Source organism: Phyllobates terribilis, unplaced genomic scaffold, assembly GCF_046119375.1.
Source record: "Phyllobates terribilis strain yellow unplaced genomic scaffold, ASM4611937v1 Scaffold_3__8_contigs__length_932513732, whole genome shotgun sequence".
Classification (NCBI taxonomy): Eukaryota; Metazoa; Chordata; class Amphibia; order Anura; family Dendrobatidae; genus Phyllobates; species Phyllobates terribilis.
In genome coordinates this window covers 889,840,224-889,859,767 of record NW_027362763.1, presented here as the reverse complement: position 1 = coordinate 889,859,767, position 19,544 = coordinate 889,840,224, and the positions used below count along the sequence as shown (strand labels likewise).

Genomic DNA, 19,544 nt, shown 5'->3' with positions numbered 1-19,544 from the left:
CCAGGTCTGGAGAAGAGGAGACTCTCTTCCAGACCCAGGTACCATATTACCTGTTAAAAAAAGAATTTAAAATAAAAAATATACATACTTACCTTCTGATGGCCCCCAGTATCAGATAGAAACATAAGATTTTCCTTTACACACTTTACACAGCAAAACTATCTTTTTTTTTTTTTTTTTAAAGCAAATAGAAAAACGCCATTATTCTTAGTTGCCATGGAGAGATCACTTTATGAGGGAAGCTCACTATTCTTTAGTTAAGTGAGACATCACAAGCCAGATCTTACTTGAAGCAGAAGGTTGTATTATAGAGGCCAGTGAATATGTTGGGGATCAATTTTGAGACAAGACTTTCTTTTGATGAGGAACTATTAGTATGATCTTTGTAGACGCTGACTTTGTAGTGCTCTGTATTTGGAAAAAGCGCACGTCTCCATTTCATATCCAACCTATGAGATGGCGTTAAATGCACCCAAGAAAAAGAATAACATTTTCCTGTATTTAGAGACCCGTTATGGGAACCCCCAAAATGCGTTAATTTGCTGACGCCTTCCTTTGTATGTATATTTTGTCTGGAACTATTTTTTTTTACTTCTTTAAGCTGACATGGTGATCAAGAAGATTTTTCTCCGACCAATAAAAAAAAAAGTTTGATGGGATTTGTTTGGGATTTAATACCTCCTATGTGCCAAAGTAAAGTACTGTCATTGAGGAGTAACAATAGAGTTTTATCATGACAATTCAGTTAAAACGCATATATTAAAGTTTCACAGTCTTATTTTCATGTTGGTTGCTATAGAGTATGACCATGAGCCCTTAAGAAAACTCGCAAAAAAAACAAGCCTTCAGTCTTGTTGGGCATGATCTTTTATTATGGAAAGGACTGAATTTTGAAGCAATCTGACCCTCTTTGTAAGTTTCTTGTCCTTGCCCACCTGACCATGAACTTGACTTTCTCTTCCAAAGATGTAGCTTTTTTTTTTTTTGTCACAAATTGCTCAAATCGTGTGTGGAAAAAAATATAGACATCAGATAAGTACAGGGCACGTAAAATGTTTCCCTTTCTATGGGTGAAAGATTTTATGGATTCCACTCTGAATTCTTTACACAATCTACTAGTTCTACTCTCTTCCTTTTTGGACAATTTAGCTTTTTTTTTTTTTTTTTTTTACAACAAATTTTATCTGAAAGGACATAGAAATGATAAAAAGTGACAAAAGAACAACCTCTTTGGAAGAGGCATTCAAAATAAAAAAAAACTGTATACTGCTTCATCAGCTCAAAAGGTAGTAGCACTCTGGGACTCCAAATTTGTCAGCAACATGATGGAAATTAAGCAGCATATCTGGAAGGAAAGAACGGAAAATCCAACCATTCGAATCATGCTGCACCACACATTCATATTTCACTTTCCCTCCCTCATGGACGGACCCAGGGAGACTGCCGCTGCTCTCTGCCACATCTGCGGTAAAGCTCAGGGAACAGTGGTTGCGGCAGGAACTTTTTAACCACTGTCTATAGAAAGGTCAATCATGCGTGGTGCCATCACAGAGGACGATATGGAAACATTACAAAGTCACTCATTCTATTTAATGACTAAACCACTTTAGTTCTAAATTGTAACATGTTTAATTCAACCCACCTTCTTCATTTTGAAAGGCCAGAATTATTAAATGCTGCACAAACTGCAGCTAACAATACACTGTTAAGAATGGACCTTGTCACAGAAATACACTGCTCAAAAAAATAAAGGGAACACTTAAAGAACACAATGTAACTCCAAGCAGGACACTAACATCCATGTATCTGCTTAAACTGTAAGAAGTAGACTCCATGAGGGCCCGACGTCCACAAGTGAGTGTTGAGCTTACAGCCCAACACCATGCAAGGCAACTGGCATTTGCCAGAGAACACCAAAATTGGCAGATTCAACATTGGCGCCTTGTGTTCTTCACGGACGAGAGCAGATTCACACTGAGCACAAGTGACAGAGTCTGGAGACACAGTGGAGAACGTTCTGCTGCCTGCAACATCCTCCAGCATGATCGTCTTGGCAGTGAGTCAGTTTTAGTGTGGGGAGGCATTTCTTTGGAGGGCCGAACATGCCTCCATGTGCTAGATAGAGGTACCCTGACTGCCATTAGATACAGGGATGAGATAATATGCAGGTGCAGTGGGAACTGGGTTCCCTCTGATGCATGACAATGTTACGCCTCATGTGGCTGAAGTGTGTCAGAAGTTCCTGCATGATGAGGGCATTGATGCTTTTGACTGGCCGGTCTATTCCCCAGACCTGAATCCAATTGCGAACATCTGGGACATCATGTCTTGTCCCATCCACTAATGCCACGTTGCACCACAGACTGTCCAGGAGTTGACTGATGCGTTAATCCTGGTCTGGGAGGAGGTCCCTCAGGAGAACATCCACTGTCTCATTCGGAGCATGCCCAGGTGTCGTAGGAAGGTCATGCAGGCACGTGGGGCCACACACAATACTGAGCATCATTTCCTTGTCTTGAGGCATTTCTACTGCAGTTGGATCAGCCTGTAATTTGATTTACCACTTTGATTTTGAGTATCATTCCAAATCCAGACATCCATGAGAAATTAATTTTGATTTACATTGCTCATGTTTATGTTTTATTGTTCTCAACACTTTCCACTATGTAATGAATAAAGATTTGCACCGGGAATATTTCATTCAGTGATATCTAGGATATGGTATTTAAGTGTACCCTTTATTTTTTTTGAGCAGTGTATTAAGGATCATATTGGCCAAACAGGTAACATGTCGAGGCAGCACAGATCAAAGATTGCACACAAGGATATTATGGTGATCTTACAAGTAAAGCAAGTAAAGAAAAAAGAATTAATGGTATAGCCACTCAGTGGTTTCCCCATATCAAATGGTATTAGAGAACAAAGTACTTGGTTGGCTTACATTTGGATGTAAAGGAAAAAAAAACTCACTTGCTGACGCATCCCAAAATTTGATTGATCCATCCGCATGACTGAAAAGTACAGACACAAACATCTATTAAAAGGTTTTGTTTTTTAACATTTCTCATACCAACACATATTAAATAGGATGCTCAGATACAGACACAACAGCTTGTTCATTGTACGAGCCTATCTGGCATTGACAAGGCCTCATACACAGCCATATTTGGGATCAATGAGACACAGATACCAGACAGATCTCCTATAGAATTCTATGTGTGATAATGCAATCCATGAGATTATACACTTTTCCTTACAGATGTCAAACATAAGTCGGTATTATAAACGACCAGAGCCTTGCTTCTACAGGACAATAAAGTACCTCATGGCAGCACCACAGGGTAACATATGGATAGTCTGTGTACTACCTTATAAATACAGAATAGTTGTGAGCAACTATTTAAACCTTTATCATCAAGAATAATTAAAATGTCATTTATTATCAGTTCAAAGAAAACTGCATAAATCCTGAATAAGCTTTCAAATGCAATATGTTCCTTTATACAAATGCATTTTAACAAATTTAAATGTAACCCGGCTTCATCCACCTTACAGCTGTTCCACTTTCCCAAAGGTTGCTTTTAAATCATGGTTATAAAAGTTTAATGCACGTTTGACCCAGATTTTAATTATAAACATGATGTTCACTGAGGCAGTGGCTAGCTGAGATTTTTTATGGAGTCCCATTCACAAACTCGAGGAGCCATTCATGCATGTTTTTTTAAAGAGGCTTTTTAACCCCTTCATGACATCCACCGTACATGTACGGCACTGTGGGAGATGAGTTCCTGCAAACCGCAGTACATGTACTGAGTGACAATCGCGCGCTCTCAGTCAGAGCGCCGGCTTGATGAAAGGCAGGTGTCAGCGCTATATGGGAGCTGACACCCTACCATGCAGCAAAGCCCCCGATCTGTGCTAGTACCAATTGGAGGCATTCAACCCCTCTGATACTGCTGTCAAGAGTGGCAGCAAAATCCAAGGGCATAACAGAGGGAGTTCCCTCTCTGCGCTGATCGGCATAACGCGATTACAATCATGTTGTACTGAAGGTCTTCATGATTACCCCAGGCCTAAAGTTGGCTGCGGGGTCACCGAGGGTTGGTGGCCTGTAAGTTCCTGCTCCTCCTTGTGTGCGAGACGCTCATATAATGCCCTGCAATGCAAAAACATTGCAAAGTATTAGATCAGCGGTCAGGGCAGGGAAAATTGATGTCCCAAGCTGGCACAAGGTAAAAAAAAAAAAGAAAAATATTAATCTGATAAATGCCTATATTTATGTAAAAACAAAAATAAACAAAAAGTAAACATATTTGGTATAATCGCATCCGGAATATCCTGACTTATAAAACTGTCCCACTAGTTAATCCCTTCAGTGAACATCGTAAAAAATAAAAAAAGTGGCCAAAAAATATGTACTTTCATCATACCGCCGAACAAACTCTGGAATAATGTAAATAAAAATGGTATAGCGGAAAACGTCTTGTCCCGCAAAAAACAAGCCACCATACAGCTAGATCAGCAGAAAAATTAAAAAAGCTATAGCTCTTGGAATAAAGCGATGCAAAAACAATTGTTTTTTTCTATAAAATAGTTTTTAATGTGTAAAAGCGCCAATACATAAAAAAATTATATAAATGTGGTATCGCTGTAATCATACTGACCCAAAGAATGAAGCTACCTTATCACTTTTACCACACGTGAAAGGCATAATAAAAAAACAAAAACAAAACCATTCCTGAATTGCTGGTTTTTGTTCATTCTGCCTCCTAAAATTTGAATAGAAAACGATCAAAAAATGTTGTGTGATCAAAAATCATACCAATAACATCAACTCATCCCTTAAAAAACAAGCTCTCAAAATATGGCAATGCAAAAACTTTGTTTTGCAATAAAAAGCGTCATTTAGTGTGTGACAGCAGCAAAATGTAAAAAAACAACATGAATCTGGTATCGCTGTAGTTGCACCGGCTGGAAGAATAAATTTGTCTAATCATTTAAACTACACGAGGAACGGAGTAAAAAATAAATACAACAAATTCTTGACCTGCTGTTGATTTGTTCATTCTGCTTCCCAACGATCTTGGTGAGGCTTGGCTCACAATTATCCTGCGCACTGTACTGAGTGTTTACACCAGGGTTTTCCATGTAAATCTCTGAAATACGTGATTCAGACGAAACCCCCACCACCACCCCCTGACGGAAGATTTCCTATAATGAGGCAGATGGAGGCACTGTGGACACTGTCTGGACTATGATTCGGCGGTGTCCGTCTTTTTAAGCGTGCATAAAAGAGCGATTGACCACAGTTTTGTGCACCTCTGAAAAGAAGGACACTGCTGAACAGAGGCCAGATGGAGTCCAGAGTAACTCTGCTGCCTCATCATAGTGAATGGATCCCTCGGGGGTTTCATCTGAATCATGTCATCCGGAGATTTAGATGGAAACCCTGATGTACAGTGGTGTGAAAAAGTGTTTGCCCCCTCACTGATTTCTTATTCTTTTGCATGTTTGTCACACTTAAATGTTTCAGATCACAACAAAACAAATTTAAATATTACACAAAGATAACACAAGTAAACAGAAAATGCAGTTTTTACATGAAGATCTTTATTAAGGGAAAATTAAATCCAAACATAAAGGGCCCTGTGTGAAAAAGGGACCCCCCCTTCTTAAAACATAAATTAACTGTGGTTTATCATGCTTGGGAAGCGGAGTTCAATTTCCTTAGCCACACACAGGCCTGATTCCTGCCACACCTGTTATCAATCAAGAAATCACTTAAAAAGGAGCTGCCTGAAAAAGTGAATTAGAACAAAAGATCCTCAAAAGGTAGACATAATGCTACGATTAAAAGAAATTCAGAAACAAATGAGAAACAAAGTAATTGAGATCTATCAGTCTGGAAAAGGTTATAAAGCCATTTCTAAAGCTTTGGGACTCTAGTGAACCACAGTGAGAGCCATTATCCATAAATGGTGAAAACATGGAGCAGTGGTGAACCTTCCCAGGAGTGGATGGCTGACCAAGATTACCCCAAGAGTGCAGCGATGACTCAAAGAGGTCACAAAAGACCCCACAACAACATCCAAAGAACAGCAGGCCTCACTTGCCTCAGTTAAGGTCAGTGTTTATGCAAAAATGGTATGCATGGCAGAGCTCCAAGACAAAAACTAGCGCTGAGCAAAAACAACAAGGGCTCGTCTCAGTTTTGCCAGAAAACATCTTGATGATCGCCAAGACTTTTGGGAGAATACTCTGTGGACTGACAAGACCAAAGTTTAACTTTTTGGAAGGTATATGTCCATTACATCTGGCGTAGAAGTAACAGCATTTCAGAAAAGGAACATCATACTAACAGTAAAATATGGTGGGGGTAGTGTGATGGTCTGGGGCTGATTTGCTGCTTCCCAGAGGGCTGTAATTTCCAAAATAGGGTCACATGAAGGGGGTTTCTGTTCTTCTGGCTTTTAGAGGCTCTGTATATGCAGTTTGAGAACAAATTATCGTAGAATAGTTTGCAGAGTCACGCCGTGTGGGGTGCACAAATGAGGTATTGCCATGTTCAGTAGAAATTGTGTGACAAATTTTGGTGCCATTTTTACCCATTTTCCCATGTGACAATGTAAAATTTGGGGCTAAAAAAAAAATATTTTTCTTCTCCGCCCAATGATATAAAAAAAATTCTGTGACACCTGTGGTTTCAATATGATCACTGCACCCATAGGAGAATTCATTGAGAGGTATAGTTTGTAAAATGAGGTCACTTATAGGGGGTTTCTGCTGTTCAGGCACCTCAGGGGCTCTGGCAATGTGTCATGGAACTCGCAAACCATAACCTGTACTTATTCCCTTCTGAGCTTTGCACTGTGCCTTAAAGTCATTTTCGATCACATATGTGGTATAGGCATACTCAGGAGAAATTGTGTAACATACTTTGCGGTTTATTTTCTCTTATTATCCCTTTTTAAAATTTAAAACTTTGGGCCAAATAACATTTTAGTGGAAAAAAATGGAAATTTTCCATTGACTCAGCGCAATGTTATACAATTCTGAGAGTCGCCTGAGAGTTAAAAATGCTCACTACAATGCTAGATGAACTCTTCAAAAGGTGCAGTTTGCAAAATAAGGTCACTTTTGGGGTTTCTGCTGTTTTGGCATGTTAGGGTTTCTTCAAATATGACACGGCAACCGCAATTCCTATTCCAGACAAAATTGAGCTCCAGAATTCAATTAGCGCTCCTTCCCTTCCAAGCTCTGCCGCGTGCCCAAACAGTAGTTTTCCACCAACTGTGGGGTATTGGTGTACTCAGGATAATCTGCACAGCAGATTGTATGGTCCATTTTCTCCTGTTAACCTTGTGAAAATGAAATATTTTGGGCAAAAGCAACATTTTTGTGGGAATGAATTTTTTCATTTTCACAGCTCAACATAAAATTTTGTAAAGCACCTGTGGGTTCAAGGTGCTCACCACACATATAGATACATTCCTTGAGGAGTGTAGTTTCCAAAATGGGGTAATTTGTGGCGGGTTTCCACTGTTTAGGCACATAAGGCTCTGCAAACGCCACATGGTGTCCGCTATCTATTCTAGCCAATATTGCGCTTTAAAACTCAAATGGTGCTCTGTTTCGAGCCTTATCGCGTGCCTGAACAGTAGTTTTCCTCCACATATAGAGTATCGTCAGACTCTGGAGAAATCTCACACCAAATTGTATGGTTAATTTTCTCCCATTACCCTTGTAAAAATGCAAAATTTGAGGCTAAATGAACATTTTTGTGTGAAAAATTAAAAATGTTTATTTTTTTCCTTCCACGTGGCTTTAATTGCTCATTTTGCTTTTCTACCTAGTTAATTCTTCACCTTTACATTAGTCTATGACATCATGATTAAAACAGATTAGCTGAATCCTTCTAAGCTCTATTTAGAAACAGGAAGTCTATTTTCCCTGCAAAGTCCCTGACAGGGGAGGAGCAGAGCAGCTGAGTCAGGAGTTAAAGCGCACTTGAACAATTGTAAGTACACAGTGCTATATAATATGATGATTGCAAAATGTTAAGAGGATAAAAACTTTGGTGGGAGAGCTTCTTTAATTGCTGGTACTAATATATCTTACTAGCATGATTTGTTAGAAGAAAAAGTTATACTGTTCTGTAAGGCATCATATGCCTATGTGATCTTTATATAAGCAAGTCAAGACCTTCATCTCTGGGAAATGATCAATTTTTCCATCCAATGACAAAATAAAGAGCTTAATAAAAAAGTATAATTTGAAGATTAAAAGGTTTTGTTATATAATGTATATTCTCCATTTGCTGAAATCTTAAAGTACCCGTTTTCATTTTTATTTCATAAATCGTATACATGAAAATTAGCAACTTTATAATATGTCTTATTAGAAATATCTGCTTTTTTCTCCACCAGAACTAATCTTTAATTTTCAAAAATCTCAATTCTCTGGCAAAATCTGCGTTCAGTGAAGATAGATTTTTTTCATAGGTGAGATAGGAGATGGCAGTTACTTCTGAAAAGATTCTAGGTAGACCAGAGAGGGATAGGAACTTTGCCTACAATTCCAACCTCATCCTCCCCCCCCTCACCTCCTCAATTTACATGGGATCTTATCAGCACCATCGGTCAACTTCCATCTCAGTAACAAAAGTTTGCCTTCACTGAATACAGATTTTATCCAAGAAAGAACTAAGATTTTTGACAATTAATACTCTGTACTCACAGAGAAATAAGCAGATTTCTTTGATAACATATATTACAAAGTTGTTTATTTTCAAGTGTACTATCGATTTATGGAATAAAAATTAAAACGGTTACTTTTTAACCCCTTTCTGACCTTAGACATATCGAAACGTCCAGATGGCCTGGTACTTACCGACCTTAGACGTATGGATAAGTCTAGCCGATTTTGCTTGCATGCGATTGCCACCGGGTGTCATCTGATTCTGACACCCGATTCTCCGTGCCAGGAGCGGTGCCTACACTGCTCCCAGCACGGACACCCGGCTCTCAGTGCCAGGAGAGGTGCCCGCACAGCTCCCGGCACTTTAACCCGCTAAATGCTGCGATCGCAGCATTTAGCGAGCAGGCAAGAGGGACAGAAGCCCCTCCTTTTGGATCGGAGACAGCACAATGACGTGACAGGGTCCCAATCGTTGCCATGGTGACCCGATGTAGTTATGACGACATCCGGGTCACCAGGCACTAGCAATGAAGTTAGGTCATGAGCAGTGCATGATCTAACTTGTGTCTACAACACTGACAGGTTATAAGGTATAGCAGTACTCCTGCACTGCTATACCTTCTAAACTGCGATCAGACTGCAGAAAGTGAAAGTATTAAAAAAAGTTGTAAAAATATATATATAAAAAAACAACAACACAAAAAGAAAATGTATACATACAGTTGAAATCAGAAGTTTATATACACTATATAAAAAGACACATATGTATGTTTTTCTCAATATCTAACATGAAATCAGAATAAACCTTTCCCGTTTTATGTCAATTAGGATTACCATAATTTTAATTTTTGCCAAATGCCAGAATAATGAGAGAGAGAGAATGTTTTAAGGCATTTGTATTACTTACTGCAAAGTCAAAAGTTTATATACACTAAGATTACTATGCCTTTAAACAATTCTGGACTGCCCATATGATGATGTCATGTGTTTGGAAGCTTCTGATAGTTTTTTTGTCAACGTCTGAGTTAGAGACAAACCTTTGGATGTATTTTCATGCACACCTGAAACACACTGCTTCTTTGTGTAGCATCATGGGAAAGTCTAAGGAAATCAGCCAAGATATCAGGAAGAGAATTGTTGACTTGCACAAGTCTGGCTCATCCTTGGGTACAATTTCAAGATACCTGAAGGTGCCTCGTCCATCTGTACAAACAATTACACGCAAGTACAAACAAGATGGGAATGTCCAGCCATCATACCACTCAGGAAGAAGATGGGTTCTGTGTCCCAGAGATGAACGTGCTTTGGTCCGACACGTGCATATCAACCCAAGGACAAAAGCAAAAGACATTGTGAAGATGATGGCGGAAGCTGGTAAGATTGTGTCAATATCCACAGTGAAACTAGTACTGTATCAGCATGGACTGAAAGGCCACTCTGCCAGGAAGAAGCTATTACTCCAGAAGAAACATAAAAAAGCCAGATTAATGTTTGCAAATGCACACAGGAACAAAGACCTTAATTTTTAGAGACATGTCCTGTGTTCTGATGTAACTAAAATTTAACTTTCTAGGCATAATGACCATCGTTATGTTTGGAGGAAAAAGGGTGAAGCTTGGAAGCCTAAAAACACCATCCCAATTGTGAAACATGGGGTTGGCAGCATCATGTTGTGGGGTTGTTTTGCTGAAGGAGACACTGGTGCACTTCACAAAATAGATGGTATCATGAGAAAAGAAGATTATATGGCAATACTGAAGCAACATCGCAAGACATCAGACAGGAAGTTAAAGCTTGGGCAGAAATGGATCTTCCAAATGGACAATGACCGGAAGCATACTGCCAAAATGGTAACAAAGTGGCTTAGGGAGAACAAAGTCAATGTTTTGGAGTGGCCATCACAAAGCCCTGATCTCAATCCTATTGAAAATTTATGGGCAAACTGAAAAAGCACGTGCGAGCAAGGCAACCTACAAACCTGGATCAGTTACACCAGTTTTGTCAGGAGGAATGGGCCCAAATTCCGACCAACTATTGTGAGAAGCTTGTGGAAGGATATCCCAAACGTTTTAACCCAAGTCATTCAGTTTAAGGGCAATGGTACCAAATACTAAAGAATGTATGTAAACTTTTGACTTTGCAATAAGTAATAAAAAAGCCTTAAAACATTCTCTCTCTCTCTCATTATTCTGGCATTTGGCAAATATTAAAAATTCTGGTAATCTTAATTGCCCTAAAACGGGAAAGGTTTATTCTGATTTCATGTCAGATATTAAGAAAAACATGCATTTGTTTCTTTTTATACAGTGTATGTAAACTTCTGGTTTTAAGTGTATATAGTACCTATAAATTATTATGAAAAAAAGCAAACAATAATAGTACACCTATTTGGGATCGCTGCATCTGGTACAAACCGACCTATAAAACTGTCCCAATAGTTAACCTCTTTAGTGAACACTGTTAAAAAAAAAAACAAAAGGCAAAAAACTATGCTTTATCATCACACCACCGAACAAAAAGTGGAATAAAAGGCGATCAAAAAGACGAATGTAGATAAAAATGGTATCGCTGAAAACGTCATCTTGGCCTGAAAAACACAAGCCGCCATACAGCTCCATCAGCTAAAGAATAAAAAAGTTATACCTCTCGGAATAAAGCAAAGCAAAAAAAATAATTATTTCTACAAAATAGTTTTTGTGTAAAAGCGCCAAAACATAAAAAAACAATATAAATCTAGTATCGCTGTAAACGTACTGACCCGAAGAATAAAGCTGCCTTATCAATTTTACCATAAGCAGAACGGCATAAAAAAAAAAAACATTTCCTGAATTGTTGATTTTTGTTTATTCTGTCTCCCAAAATTCAGACTAGAATGCGATCAAAAAATTTCATGCGCAAATAAAAAAGTCAAGGTATCCCGCAAAAAACATGCATTCACATGACTGTCGGCAGAAATATGGAAAAATGATAGCTCTCAAAATACGGCGTTGCAAAATCTAGTCTTTGCAAAAAAACGTTTTTTTAGTGTGTGACAGTTGCCACACATAAAAACCCAATATAAATCTGGTATCGCTGTAATCGAACCGACCCGAAGAATAAAGTCGTCTAATCACTTATGCCGCACGAGGACCGGCATAAAAATAAATAAAACCCAATTCTTCACCTGCTGCTGATTTGTTCATTCTGCCTCCCAAAGATTGCAGTATGGCTCAGCTCACATTTATCCTACGCTGAGTGCTTACACTGGGGTTTCCGTGTAAATCTCTGAAATACGTGATTCAGATGGAGCCCCCGGCGGAAGATTCCCTGTAATGAGGTAGATGGAGGCACTGTGATCCCAATGTGTCCATCTTTTTATTAGGCGTGCATAAAAGTGCTGTCGGCCACAGTTTTGTAAACCTCTGAAAAAAATGACACAGCTAAACAGAGGCCAGACAGAGTCCAGAGAAAGACCAGTTTCGCACGTTTTGATATTTCCAGTACCGAAAAAAACAGTACCGGAGATGTGTGTGTCCGTGTGCACCTGTGTGGCATACATGTTGCAACCGTGTACTCCATGAGGAGCACATGTACCGGCGCCTGGGAATCAGCGGTACAGTTAGCGCTGTTCTCAAGCGCTGGGTGCTGGACACTGCCCTTATCTTTGTCCCCAGCCGGCGCTGCGATCAGCGTGAGCTAGGGACAATGTTGAGAGCAGTATTCTGCTCCCACTGGGTCCTGGTGTAAAAATAAGAAAATAAAAAAATCCTTATACTCACCTATCTGAAGATGTCCCCTCCTGTAACCCATCTGACTGCTCACGCCAAGGAGTCGGGGAGAATGACTTGCTCCAGCAAGAGAGCCCTAGAGCTGCGCTCAGCGAGTTGTGTCCTGTCACTCACTGAGCTCAGCGCAGCTCCGGGGCTCACTCTCTGGAGCGAGTCTTTCTCCCCGGCTCCTCTGCGTGAGCGGTCAGGTGGATTACAGTGGAAGATATCTTCGGACAGGTGAGTATAAGGATTTTTTTTATTTTATTCTTATTTTTTACACCAGGACACAGCAGAAGCAGAATACTGCTCTCATTGTCCCTTGCTCGCGCTGATCACAGTGCAAGCAGAGGACAAAGATGAGGGCAGCGTTCAGCACCCGGCGCTTGGGAACAGTGCTAACTGTACACGGATTCCCAGGCACCGGTACGTGTCACACTGATGACACAGATGCCATCCGTGTGTCATTAGTGTGGGATGTTTTACAAAAAAAATGGACACGTGAACGTGTTTTTGCCCACGGAAACACGGCCTGGGGAAAAGTGTGTCCATACACTGCGTGTTTATGTGTCTCCGGTCCGTGTGGAAACTGTCACCACACGTAACAGACACATTGACGTGTGAAAGATGCCTAACTCTGCTGCCTCATTTTAGGGAATGGATCCCTCAGGGGTTCATCTGAATTACGTAGGCGCTGTGTATATGGAATCTGCATACTATTCTAGGAAAATCTGCGCTTCAGAAGACAGATAGCGCTCTGTCCCTCCCAAGTCTCACAGTGTGGCTAAGCAGCACTGTACAACCACATATGGGGTATTTCTACGTTCAGCAAAACTTGTGTGACAAATTTTGGTGCCATTTTTACCCATTTCTCAGTGTGAAAATGTAAAATCTGGGGACAAAACAAAACTTTGGTGGTAAAAATTTAATTATTCTTTCTTCACTGACAAATGGTGTAAAATTGTCATATTGTAAATAAATTTTACCATTATCATGAAGTACAATATGTCACAAAAAACAGTCTCAGAATCAGTAGGATCCGTTGAAGCGTTCCAGAGCTATTAACACAAAGTGACAGTGGTCAGAATTGTAAAAATTGGCCTGGTCATTAACGTGCAAACAACCTTCGGGGTAAAGGGGTTACATACCACAGAATGAGTAAACATTAGCTTTTGATCTTAATGGGGTAATATATGGAAAGGCTACTGTACTGTGGTACTGACTTACCCTGTGATTATTATCTCTGGGTAACTTTGAGTGCCAACACCCCAGTTACCACCACTGATGGGCCATTCCTGTAATAAAACAAAATCAAACTTATGAGCCAGATGAAATAAGAAAATATCCGTACATATGTGTGTGATCAGCGCTCACCTTTTTACTGTAACCTTGTCGCTTTTGCCTGTTGCCAACAAAATAAAGTGCAGGGATAAGATCCTCAGGACAGTCCGCAAAATACTCACAGCAAGTGACCGGAGACTCGTGTATGCTCAGAGGATAAGGGTTTTCAAATATAGGATATCTGCCAAAAGAAAAATTAGTAACGTATCACAGCGGAGCACCACCCAAACAAATAGCAATAATCTTCTGCTTATCACGGTTTTCTCTTCTCATATTTTCATTTCTGACAACCAACTTGTGTTTTAGGAAAATAGAATGGAAGCTCACGGCAGCCCTGTCTCTGCTATGAAAGATCAATATACTCTTAGCAAAACTCCTGACATTTATCGTTTTCTTGTTGTACATGCCACACTTAAATGCCATAGTAAGAAATTATTGTGAATCTGGTGCAGCTAGTTTTCTCTAAAATTAACAAATGTAAAAAAGTATGAAAATGGCTGGCATATTTAGAGCTTGTCATTTCATATTGAGTACTGTTATCACTAACATACATCAGGTGAAATAAGTCACCGGTTTTCTAAGTAAATATATTTCTTAAGGTGCTATTGACATGAAATTCTCACCAGATGTTGGTAACAACCCATCCAATCCACACAGGCAAAGAAATCAAACCATAGTTGTCCATACATTAAGTTATGAGTAATAATGAGAAATGACAGGGAAAAAGTATTGAACACACTTATTGAAATGTAATTATTACTTCGTATAAAAGCCTTTGTTGGTGATGACAGCTTCAAGACGCCTCCTATATGGAAAAACTAGTCACATGCATTGCTCAGGTGTGATTTTGGCCCATTCTTCCACACAAACACTCTACAAATCATGAAGGTTCCTTGAGCTACTTTGAACTTGGAGCTTTAGTTCTTTCCATAAATGTTCTATTGGATTCAGGTCAAGTGATTGGCTGGGCCATTCTAGCAGTTTTATGCGCTTTCTCTAAAACCAATTGGAGAGTTTCCTTGGCTGTGTGTTTGAGAACATTGTCTTGCTCAACTGTCCACCCTTGTTTCCACTATCATCCTGGTAGATGGCAGAAGATTTTTTTTTATCAAGAATGTCTCAGTACATTTGTCCATTCATCCTTCCTTCAATTATATGAACTTTGTCAGTGCCGTATGCTGAAAAACAGACCCACAGCATGATGTTCCCACCTCTAAACTTCACTTTTGTTATGGTATTATGGGGTGATATGCAGTGCCTTTTGGCCTCCAAACATGGTGTGTATTATGGCATCCAAAGAGTTCAATTTTGGTCTCATCTGATTTAACTATATTCTCCCAGTATTTCACAGGCTTGTTTAAATGTTGACCAAACTATAAATGTGCTTGAACACGCTTTTTGTTCAGGAATGAAGTCTTGCATGGTAAGCATGCATATAAGCCGTGGAGGTTAAGTGCATTACTTGTTTTCTTTGAAACAATTGTACCTGCTGCTTCCAGATCTTTCTGTAGCTCTCCACAGGTGGTCCTTGGCTCTTGGACAGCTCTTCTGATAACTCTTCATGCCATCTGTATGTTTTACAACAATAAGGTTGCGAAGGACTTGAGACATCTCACTGGTTTTACCCATCATGAATTTTTTCTTGTGTGGCACCTTGGTAATGAGACACCTTTTTATAGGCCATCAGTTGAACCAGATGATATTTTTCACTAAGTGGCAGGATTGTTTTCTAACTATTTATATATTTCAGCTGTTGTCATGACTTTCCATGGCTTTTTTCATCTCTTTCTTCATATGTTCAATACTTTTTCACTGTGTCATTTCTCATTATTACACATAACTTAATTTATGGACATCTATGGTTTGATTTCTTTGCCTTTGTGAATTGGATGGGTGAGAAATTCATGTCAATAGCACCTTTAGAAATATATTTACTTAGAAAATAGGTGACGTGTTCAATACTTCTTTCACCCACTGAATGGATCATAGGTATCAACATTGTATACAAAATGTCAGTTAGAAACCAAATCTAATGTAAACCTTAAAGGGAATCTGTCACCACATTTGACCTATCTAACCAATTAATATGGGCATACAGGTTATAGAACATTGAAAAAAGTCCTCCCTGTATGACTCATAAGATGTGTTCAGGGCCGGCTCCAGGTGTTTCTGGGCCCCGGGCGAAAGTCTCAGAGGGCCCCTTTAATACATACCACGATTCATGATGCACAGATACCGCAGAGAAATATACATATACATACATATATATATATATATATATATATATATATATATATATACACACACATATATATATATATATATATATATATATATATATATATATATATATATATATATATATATATATATATATATATATATATATAGTACAATGCAAAGATTTCACTTCTTACATTACATGAGCAATATCTATTGTAAATTCCACAATAGCTCAGAAACCGGCGAATCGCTCCACACAGAATACTGGCCCCCATATAAGGCCCCATACGGAATACTGACCCCCATATAAGGCCCCATACGGAATACTGGCCCCTATATAAGGCCTCATACGGAATACTGGCCCCCATATAAGGCCCCATACGGAATACTGGCCCCCATATAAGGCCCCATACGGAATACTGGCCCCCATATAAGGCCCCATACGGAATACTGGCCCCCATATAAGGCCCCATACGGAATACTGGCCCCCATATAAGGCCCCATACGGAATACTGGCCCCCATATAAGGCTCCATACGGAATACTGGCCTCCATATAAGGCTCCATACGGAATACTGGCCCCCATATAACGCTCCATACAGGATACTGGCCCCCATATAACGCTCCATGCAGGCTGTTACCCCCCACATAATGCCCCATACAGGCTGCCCCCCCCTTTATAATGCTCCATGCAGGCTGTTCCCCCCACATAAAGCACTATGCAGGCTGTTCCCCCCCCCCCTTCTAATGCCCCATGCAGGCTGTTCCCCCCCTTATAATGCCCCATGCAGGCTGTTCCCCCCCTTATAATGCCCCATGCAGGCTGTCACCCGTCCTCTTTATAATGCCCCATGCAGGATGTACCCCCCCTCTTTATAAGGCCCCATGCAGGATGTACCCCCCCTCTTTATAAGGCCCCATGCAGGATGTACCCCCCCTCTTTATAAGGCCCCATGCAGGATGTACCCCCCCTCTTTATAAGGCCCCATGCAGGATGTCACCCCCCCTCTTTATAATGCCCCATGCAGGATGTCACCCCCCCCTCTTTATAAATGCCCCATGCAGGATGTCACCCCCCCCTCTTTATAATGCCCCATGCAGGATGTCACCCCCCTCTCTTTATAATGCCCCATGCAGGATGTCACCCCCCTCTCTTTATAATGCCCCATGCAGGATGTCACCCCCCTCTCTTTATAATGCCCCATGCAGGATGTCACCCCCCTCTCTTTATAATGCCCCATGCATGATATAAAGAGGGGGGGTACATCATGCATGGGGCATTATAAAGAGAGGGGGGTGACAGCCTGCATGGGGCCTTATAAAGAGGGGGGGTACAAGGCCCCATGCAGGCTGTCACCTCCCCCTCTATAATGCCCCATGCAGGATGTCACCTCCCCCTCTATAATGCCCCATGCAGGATGTCACCCCCTCTCTCTATAATGCCCCATGCAGGCTGTCACCCCCTCTCTCTATAATGCCCCATGCAGGATGTCACCCCCTCTCTCTATAATGCCCCATGCAGGATGTCACCCCCTCTCTCTATAATGCCCCATGCAGGATGTCACCCCCTCTCTCTATAATACCCCATGCAGGATGTCACCTCCCCCTCTATAATGCCCCATGCAGGATTTCACCCCCTCTCTCTATAATGCCCCATGCAGGCTGTCACCCCCTCTCTCTATAATGCCCCATGCAGGATGTCACCCCCCCCTCTCTTTATAATGCCCCATGCAGGATGTCACCCCCCCTCTCTTTATAATGCCCCATGCAGGATGTCACACACTCTCTTTATAATGCCCCATGCAGGATGTCACCACCCCCCTTATAATGCCCCATGCAGGATGTCACCCCTAATATAATGCCCCATGCAGGATGTCACCCCTAATATAATGTCCCATGCAGGATGTCACCCCTAATATAATGCCCCATGCCTCCATACATTAAAAAAATAAATCGAATACTCACCTCACTCCTCCTCACCTGCTGCAGCTGCTCAGGTCTGTACTCCAGCGTCACCGGTGTCGTCCCGCTCTGCGCTCCCTGTGACGGCTCAGGGGAGCGCGCGGTGGAAAGACGTCACAGGGAGCGCAGAGCAGGAAGACAGCGGATCTGCGGAGGCACGGGGAGAGGTAAGTATCCGGCTGCCGGGGCCCTGAGCAAGCGGGAGAGAAGGGCGGGCGCTGGCACCGCTCTCCTCCGCCCATAGCCCGGTGGGGTGCGCGACCTCCAGTGGGCCCCTCTGCCTGCTCAGGGCCCCGGCACTTGCCCGGGTGCGCCGGGTGCTGACGCCGGCCCTGGATGTGTTTTTGCTGAGAAAGCCTTAGTTACTTACCGGTAACGGGATTTTTCGGAGCCCATGACAGCACCACGTGAGAGAGAGGATCCGCCCATCAAGGACAGGAAACCTACAGGTTAAAAAGGGCGGCCCTCTCTTTCCACCTCAGTTTAGTTAACAGAGCATGAGAGTACCGCCAAAGTTAGTTATAACAAAACATAATCACATTAAGTACATTACTTTTCATCAATTTCCCACAAGGGTGCACAAAAAGAAATCAAATCTACAGGAGTGCACAACACCAGTGAAGGGAGGGAATATACGGGTGCTGTCATGGGCTCCGAAAAATCCCGTTACCGGTAAGTAACTAAGGCTTTATTCGGTCGTCCATGACAGCACCACGTGAGAGAATTACAGAGACGAAGGAAATTAGGGAGGGACCACAGCTTGAAGCACCCTTCTCCCGAAAGTGAGATCTGCAGAGCCACCCAGATCCAATCTATAGTGCCTATAGAAAGTAGAGGGAGAAGACCAAGTGGCAGCCTTACAAATCTCCTCAATGGAAAGCCCTGTCTTCTCCTCCCAGGAGGTTGACACCGCTCTGGTAGAATGCGCCCTCAATCCCTCCGGTATCTCTTTATCCCCTGAGGAGTATGCGAGGGAAATGGCCTCCTTGATCCATCTAGCGATTGTAGCCTTTGAGGCCTTACAACCCTTCCTAGCCCCCTGATAGCAAATAAATAGGGACTTATCCTTTCTAAAGCCATGTGCTACTTCTAAGTACCTTAGTACGCACCTCCTAACGTCTAAAGTGTGAAGTCTCTCCTCTTTTTGATTTTTGGGCGGAAAGCAAAAAGTTGGGAGAACTATTTCCTGGGTTCTATGGAATCGAGTGGCAACTTTAGGAAGAAAGGCTGGATCAGGTTTTAATATAATCCTATCGTCCAGAATTTGCGTGAATTGAGGGCATATTGAAAGGGCCTGTAGGTCACTGACTCTCCTGGCTGAAGTTAGGGCTACTAACAGGACCGTCTTTAGGAAAATAATTTTGGGGGAGACTAAATCTAGTGGCTCAAAAGGAGGACTGGTCAAGGCATCTAAGACATAATTCAAATCCCAGGGAGACATCTTTGCTTTAGTAATGGGTCTACACCTAAAGGAAGCTTTTATAAAACGGCCTATCCAATAGTTATCTGCAATATTGGAAGAAAATAAAGCTCCCAATGCCGACACCTGTACTTTCAAGGTACTGGTAGTGAGACC

General features: G+C 41.4%; 1 protein-coding gene across 9 annotated transcripts in view; it reads right to left on the bottom strand.

Annotated features, from left to right (window-relative positions):
• The window catches only part of STXBP5 (syntaxin binding protein 5), a 503,632-nt gene that overhangs the window by 118,656 nt on the left and 365,432 nt on the right, over window positions 1–19,544 (bottom strand). For all 9 annotated transcript variants that reach the window (XM_073672694.1, XM_073672695.1, XM_073672696.1 and 6 more), the window contains exons 12-14: window positions 13,818–13,965; window positions 13,671–13,738; window positions 2,971–3,011 (exon numbers count right to left, since the gene is read on the bottom strand). In XM_073672694.1, coding sequence (XP_073528795.1) covers window positions 2,971–3,011; window positions 13,671–13,738; window positions 13,818–13,965 — 257 coding nt within the window. The remainder of the gene's footprint in view (window positions 1–2,970; window positions 3,012–13,670; window positions 13,739–13,817; window positions 13,966–19,544) is intronic.